Source organism: Chinchilla lanigera, unplaced genomic scaffold (assembly GCF_000276665.1).
Source record: "Chinchilla lanigera isolate Chin_1 unplaced genomic scaffold, ChiLan1.0 scaffold00029, whole genome shotgun sequence".
NCBI classification, from domain to species: Eukaryota; Metazoa; Chordata; class Mammalia; order Rodentia; family Chinchillidae; genus Chinchilla; species Chinchilla lanigera.
Genome location: NW_004955430.1, coordinates 3,797,158 through 3,804,827, shown reverse-complemented (window position 1 = coordinate 3,804,827; position 7,670 = coordinate 3,797,158). Strand labels below are relative to the sequence as shown.

The 7,670-nt window shown below is 56.8% G+C and overlaps 1 protein-coding gene across 1 annotated transcript in view; it reads left to right on the top strand.

Annotated features, from left to right (window-relative positions):
- The window catches only part of Chdh (choline dehydrogenase), a gene marked incomplete at its 5' end in the record, with an annotated part of 33,403 nt that extends 26,499 nt beyond the window's left edge, over nt 1-6,904 (top strand). Inside the window, 7 exon segments of the mRNA XM_013515612.1 lie at nt 1-143; nt 829-980; nt 1,707-1,836; nt 2,282-2,416; nt 3,047-3,189; nt 3,728-3,830; nt 4,440-6,904. Coding sequence (XP_013371066.1) covers nt 1-143; nt 829-980; nt 1,707-1,836; nt 2,282-2,416; nt 3,047-3,189; nt 3,728-3,830; nt 4,440-4,858 — 1,225 coding nt within the window.
- Nucleotides 6,905-7,670: the final 766 nt, after the last annotated feature.

Sequence of the window (7,670 nt, the reverse complement as noted above, 5' to 3'; positions counted from 1 at the left end):
GCGCGTGGCCCGGGGCCCGCGCCACCACCCGCTGCACCGCGCCTTCCTGAGCGCCGCGCAGCAGGCCGGCTACCCGCTCACCGAGGACATGAACGGCTTCCAGCAGGAGGGCTTCGGCTGGATGGACAGGACCATCCATGAAGGTGGGCGCCCGGCTCCCCGGCGCCCTGCTCGCGCCCTCCCGCCCGGCCCGGCTGTGATGAGCAAGTGTGGCCAAGGGGGCTGGTGCTGGGCGGGAAGGGAGGTGACTTACCGCACGCCTAGATGCCACCGAATGCGGCCAGAGCCAGTGAGCAATGACGGCGCGGTGCCCCTTGGGCTACGCGCGGGCCTGGGGCCCCTGCTGGGTAGACAGGAGGATCGGCTCTCTGGACAAAAGGCCCCGAGTCTTCCAGCCACGCAGATGGGGAAACGGAGGCACAGGGAGCCAGCTAGGAGCTCATGGTTCTCTTGCCTGTTTCTCTGGGCTTCCTTATCTTTGCTGTTGGGCCGTGTCCCTCCTTTATAGATGGGGAAATTGAGGCACAGAGCGGACCAGGGACTTGCTCACAGAACAGGGGCGTGGCCAGGGCTGACCCTCCTCAGGCCTCTCACTCTTCTGTCTGTTGCTGCTGGTCTCCGTGTCCCCCTGCCAAGGTGAAGGACGGTTTCCACCTGTGGCGGGTGGCCCGTGGGTCAACCTGGACTTCGGTAGGGCCGGGTCCAGGTCTCAGTCCTACAAGGCGGGGCTTGTTCAGGCAGAGGCAAGGCAAACGGCTCTTTCTCCTGCTCCCTCTCCTTGCCCAGGGAAGGGCAGGGGGCCGTTTCTGACCTCGCTGTGTCCTGCAGGCAAGCGCTGGAGCTCGGCCTGTGCCTACCTGCACCCAGCACTGAGCCGCCCCAACCTCAAGGCTGAGACCCAGGCGCTGGTGAGCAGGGTACTGTTTGAGGGCACCCGTGCAGTGGGTGTGGAGTACGTCAAGAACGGCCAGAACCACAAGGTGAGTGGACTCCAGTGAGCGCCCGGGCGGCTGAGGGGGCAGGTCGGGTTCAGGGTGGGCAGAAGTCATGCCCTGCTCCCAACTGCAGGCTCTTGGTGAGTGAGCGGCTGGTGGCAGGGGTGGTGGACTGTCCCTGTAGCCTCGCAGGAAGCAGCGAGCTGAGGAAGTCCCCAGTCCCACCACGGGCAAAGATGCCGGGTGCCCTAGTATAGGTGCTCACGCAGGGATGTCTCCGGGTAGCGTCTGTGCCCTTTCAGGGTATTGACCTGACAGAAATTTGTAGGTTCATACTAGAGGTTCTCACACCCATAAATATGATCACACACTGTGCAGGAAATGTGACTGCACATTTTCTCTGCTCAGTAGTGTGTCAGATTGATTTGCACACCCATGAGTAGATCTGTCTCATTGCTTGTTTTTAGGGCTCATTTCAGAGCCTACCTTCATGGATCTCGTTTGAGTCCGTGCCCCGTGTTTTGTTACCGTCTGGCTATTGCAGACGTTCAGAGCCCGGCCCACCCTTGGGGTTCACACCTCACAGTGAACATGGCTGCACAGCGAGGCCCCGCCTCTTCCTCCAGGCCGGCGGGGGCTTTCTGTGTTCCTGGTGCTCTGTGTGGGACCACACCTCCAGGCCATGATCTGGCGGTGTGGACTGGCCCACGAGCCTGGGGAGCAGCTGACTCTTCAGGAAGGAGAACAGGCCAGCCCCCTGCTTTCCTCCAGGTCTACGCCAGCAAGGAAGTGATCTTGAGTGGGGGTGCCATCAACTCCCCGCAGCTGCTCATGCTGTCTGGTTTGGGGAACGCGGACGATCTCAGGAAGCTGGGCATCCCCGTGGTGTGCCACCTGCCTGGTGAGCGCCTCCCTCGCGGCTCTCCGAGCCTGCTTCTGCAAACGGAACAGCGCGGTGTGTTCTGTTAGCTTGGTGGGGGGTGGGGGGTGGGGACAGCAGTGGTGCTGCACGCAGCTGCCACGTCCTTCCACAGGTCTGTGGGCCCCTGGACCTCGCTGGATACAAAGTCCTTGCACTGTTTTCTTTGCCCTTCTCCCGCCAGCCTTTCCCGTACTGACAGGGTAGGTGGCCTGGGCGGCGTGAGAAAGGGCCGGACTTGGCAGGGACTGCACACTGCAGGCTTGGCTTCTTGTGAAGTGACATTTCAGCGGAGACCCAGGGTCCCGGCCGGCGCTGGTCCAGGAGATAAGCGCACAGGGGAGCTTTTCAGACCCGCAGGGATATTGAGAAGCCAGCTAAGCCCCTGTTGGTAGCCACTTCCCTTCACCACGTCCTCCTGTTTCAGGAGTTGGCCAGAACCTGCAGGACCACCTGGAAGTGTACATTCAGCAGGCATGCACCCACCCCATCACCCTCCACTCTGCCCAGAAGCCCCTGCGGAAGCTCTGCATCGGTCTGGAGTGGTTCTGGAAATTCACAGGTGGGCTCCTTGGTGACGCTGGTAGATACTGTCTGTAGGTATCACGGTCTGTCTCTTGAGGAGTTGAGTGAGGGCTCTGGTCGCACATTGCTAGCTTTGAACTCTGCCATTTACCTTGGGCCCAAGTCTCTTATCTGCAAAAGGGGTGTCCAATGTTCCTGCCTGATGGGCTGGTGTGAGGACCAGAAGCAGTAGCACTTGTCAAGATGAGGCTGCCCAAGGGCGAGGTGCTGCTTCTCTGGCAGGTGTCAGGGATGAGTCCCACATGGGGTTCAGGACCCAGAGGAAAGGCACAGAGGGGAGGTCCTGGGGCTGGGCTGCAGATCTTGCACATATTTGGCCAAGAAGCCACTCTTAGAGATGCTCCCCCTCACTGAGCATCTCCCCCACACTCGGCTAGATGGTGGGCAGGGCCGGTGGGCAGGTGGAGGTGGCAACGTGCCAGTCCTCCACCTGACATATGATTGATATTTAAAGCTGTGGTGCTGGGTGAGCCCACCTAGGGGAAAGAGCGCAGCTACGGACAGGGCTTGGGGCTGGGCACCAAGGAGGAGCTGCACGGGGCAAGGAGGGAACCGGGAACAGCCCAGCCTGACTGGCCCTTCTGCCTTGTCCTCTTCCGACCCACAGGGGATGGAGCCACTTCCCATCTGGAAACGGGTGGGTTCATCCGCAGCCAGCCCGGGGTCCCCCACCCGGACATCCAGTTCCATTTCCTGCCTTCCCAAGTGATTGACCATGGACGGATCCCCACCCAGCAAGAGGCTTACCAGGTGAGCAGGTGGAGCCTCTGCCCGCGATGCTGCCTTTCCTGCCGCGGTAGGGCAGATGCTCCCATTTTCTTGGGGAGCTGCATCCTTCCCACTACGACAGGGCGTTTGGTGCCCGCCCTCCAGCGCATGGGGTGAGGAAGCCAGGCCTGGAATCTTCCCCCAAGGAGTGAGCACCAGGAACAGAGCGTATCAGTCCGCAGCCTGTGAAGGAGTAGGACCTGCAGCACTCAGGGCAGGGGTTCTAGGACCTAGACACTGGCATGGGACAAATAGGGCTGCTTTGGCCCTGGGAGTGCCACCCTGGAAGTTCGGGACAGCGGAATATCAAGGTGGGAGGGAGGAGCGGTTCGCTGAGCTGGTTTTGAATTACTTGTTGAAATGGGTAGGAGGTAGGCGCATGCTTCACCATCTCTGCTCTAAACTACTCTGATGCAGAGGTCCCCCTGCCCCCACCCAGGACCTGAGGCCTCTCCAACCCACTGAGTCGGGGTTGATGCAGCTCGCTGTGGATTTCACTGTGTCCTCTGGGCTCCCTTAGGTACATGTGGGGACCATGCGGGCCACGAGTGTGGGCTGGCTCAGGCTGAGAAGTGCCAACCCCCAGGAGCACCCTGTGATCCAACCCAACTACCTGTCAACAGGTAACTGAGCACCAGCTTTGTCTGTCCTGCGTCTGGCTCGAATGAGGGAGAGTTCCTTTTCATCCCTGCATTTTACCCCGGAGCTCCCCGTCCCAGGACCCAGGCTGCCCTCTGTTCTTCCCAGCCCAGGCTAGGCTGTGAATTGCCAGAGCCGCTTTGCACTGTGCACAGAGTAACCCCAGGGGCTCTTTTTGCACAGCAGGAGAGGGACATTTGCAGAGGAGGCCGCAGGAGGCACAAGCGCCGGGCCTGGGCACGCGCTCGCCCGCTATGTCCTCGCCCTAAAGCAGGTCGCACTGCCGGTGCCTCTGCAGGCAGCCCTCCCCATGGGGCAGGCTTTGCCCTATGATGATGCATGGGCATTTGTGGGTGGGATGTGTGTTCCTATCCCTGAATAGCGAAGTCGGACCCCTGATTTAAACCCAGGCCTCTGGGGCAGGCTGTCACAGAGCTAGGACGTCAGCTACCTATGGGCAAGGGACGAGTACCTGGTGGCTCAGTCCTCCGGGGCTGTAAGCTTTGTCTCCCATAGCTTGTGGAGCCTCTCCGTCCTGTGACTCTTGTGAGGCTAGCACAATAAGAGGGGCTTCACTTGTCTCCTCTCCTCAGAATCTGATATCAAGGATTTCCGTCAGTGTGTGAAGCTGTCCAGAGAAATCTTTGCGCAGGAAGCCCTGGCTCCTTTCCGGGGCGAGGAGCTCCAGCCAGGAAGCCACGTGCAGTCGGATAAGGAGATAGACGCCTTTGTGCGGGCAAAAGCTGACAGTGCCTACCACCCCTCGTGCACCTGTAAGATGGGCCAGCCCTCTGATCCCACAGCTGTGGTGGACCCAGAGACCAGGGTGCTTGGGGTGGAGAACCTCAGGGTTGTGGACGCCTCTATCATGCCCAGCGTGGTCAGCGGCAACCTGAACGCTCCCACGATCATGATCGCAGAGAAAGCGTCCGACATTATTAAGGGCCTGCCTGCCCTCTGGGATAAGGAGGTTCCTGTGTACAAGCCCAAGACACTGGCCACCCAGCGTTAATGCAGCCACTGCTGAGGATGATCAGAGAAGCCCTGGGCAAGCCAGGGCGACTGACCAGCACAGCCCTGGCTCCAGGGCTCCTTCTTGAAACTGTCCAGGACACTGGGACCCAGGTGGCCCTACTCAGTGGCTGAGACCTAGAAAACATCTCAGGGAGTGTGACCAGTACTAGTCAGCGAGTCAAATTCATTTTCCCCACTGTTTCCCTGTGGGCCCTTTGGGGGAGGCCAGCACTCAGGCCAGGCCCCTCCTCCCCGCCTCCTGCAGGGACAAAGCGGGGAGGTGGGGCTGGTAGAGGAGGAGGGTTAACTTACACCATGTCCTTTCTCATGCGCACGTGGCCTGCTCCAACCCAGGGGCCTGCTCCCTTGGCTGGAATGGTTCTCTGCAGGCTCCCCCTTAGGGAGGGTGCTCTACACAGGGGCTGTGCGGCTGCTGCACCAAGCTGGGCTCCCTGAGCAGGAGGCTGCAAGTTTTAAGCTGAAGCCAAGCATCACACCAGAGTCAGCTCGGCACAGGCTGGCACACAGTCCCTGGCGTCCCTGGTTAGGGCATAGCTGCCAGTGAGGGGGAACCTAGGGTCCCCTTTCTCTCCCACCCTCCCTTCACTCACAGGGTGAGGTGAATCCAGGGCTCAGTCTGGGTGACCGAGGGGCTTACGGCCCCAGCTCTTGTGCTCTGGTTTTTAAGAAATACGATCTCAGTAGAGGCTTTCTCGACCTTGTTCAAGGAAGGAAGTCACTAGGGCCTCATTACCAAAGCATTCGTAATTTGACATTTTAGAAGGTCTTCCTGTCACCAGGAAACGCAGAAGCCTAGAGCCAGCCCCTCATACTAGGGCAGTGCTTCATCCTGAAGCAGAGATGCGGGGAGAACCTCTCAGGCCCTGGGAAGCGGCCCAGCGGCTGCAGCTGCCTTGCAGACAGTGCCGGTGGATTCTTATTCTCTGCACGTCTGTGGGAACAGACCACGTCTGTGCTGGGACAGATGGAAAAGCACTTAAGTACAACTGGGTGAAAGAAAAATAAAGCGGAGAAGATTCGAGTTTTCAGGAGAAAAAAGATACAAGTACCATGTACAACAGCTCTTTGATCTTTTAATTCCTTGCAATTCAGAAATGTCATCCAGTAACTTGTTAACTAAGATGCCTTCTCCGGACTGTTCTACCAGGGAATAACAGCTAATGAATCTTGGATTGATTTTTCTCAAGATACCCAAAGCCACCACCTAGAGCAGGGAAGAAAACAATTGCCATCTGGAAACTTGCCACGCTGAGCTCAGGATAAGGAGAAAAACTTGGGAGTTTCTGAGAAAAACCTTCCAGAAAGGTAGAAAAAAGAAAACTGCATCACACTTCTTTTTCTTTTTTCACTTTGAGGCATGGTCTCACTAAGGTGCCCAGGCTGGCCTTGAACTCGCCTCTTAAACAGATGAGATCACAAGAGTGCACCACCATGCTTGACTTTTCTCCTTTCTTTTCAGACCTTAGGCAGCTCTTGTTTAATCTTACCTGTATCTTACTTTTTTATCTTGTTTTAAAAGATGGTCATACAAGACATTTTTTTTTTTTTTTAGAAGACATTTCTAAGTCTGCCAAGAGACTTCTCCTAGAGAGTTCTCTGCCCCTCCCTGCCTGGCCCACAGCTTTCATCCACAGCCCTCCACCAGGAGGGCCCTGCTAGCCACAGTCTTGTGGGGAATCAGGTAGACTTGAGCAAAGCCCCTGGGCAAAGAGCTTGTAATACCTATAAAGCAGAAGCCAGTGTTTTGCAAAAGCATGGTTGAAAGGGTCTAATAGAAAGCAGTGCATGTGCCTAGAGTTCTGAGGAGTCCTGTCCTGTGAAACAACTCTGCTTGCGCCCCACCAAAAGTGTTCCTGAGAGAGGAAGGGAAAGACCACAGAGGGGAATAGATCCTCCAGCATCATAACCGGAAATGGCATGTCTTAGAAATGGGAGGTTGTCCCTTAACATACAGCCTTTCCACTTCCGGGGCAGGCTGTGGCAGTAATTTTCATAAATTCAAATAGATTCTTCATCGAAGCCACATCTTGGTCCTCTAAGGTTTTTTTCATATTTCCATGGGTAAACTAACATGATATCAAATCTATTACACAGATTTCTTTCTCTTAGAAATCCGAAGAAACAGCCAGGCGAGGTGGCATACACCTGTAATCCCAACACTTGGGAGGCTGAGGCAGGAGGATCTTTGCAAGTTTGAGACCAGCTTGGGCTACAAAGTGAGTTCAAGGCCAGCCTGAACTGCATAATGAGACCCTGTCTCAAAAAGACACACACACACACAAATCAGAAGAAAATACTCCCCCTCCCACCCCACTCCCGGTTCATAAGCCCTGGCTGGTGGCACAGGTGGCCCTTGCTGGCCTCCTTCCTCCAACCCCCCACCCCCAAGCTGTCTTCAGATCGCCCTCCTCAACCGTGTTCTGATGTTGGAAGTAGGCCCAGGTCTGGGCCTCATTCTTCCCGGCCTTCCCAGTTCCCAAGAGAGGAGGAGAAACAACTTTCCAACAAGTGAGCGTAGCGGAGTCAGCTTTTGATCTGGGTGACAGCAAGGGAGGTGGGGCTTTGTGCAAGATGTCAGCTCTGCATCTAACCCATTTTTACAAGCAAGTCAGCTGTCCATCCTAAAAATAAAAGCCTGTGGAAAATGCAGTTGCAAGGACCCTTTAGACTCTAAGAAATACATCATGTGAGACAAACCATTCTGGCTTCTTCCTAGAGTGGAGTCACAATCAAGTGGGCTCATCCAGCTACCATCATCCTAGTGCCCATACCAAGTGCCCAGAGGCTTC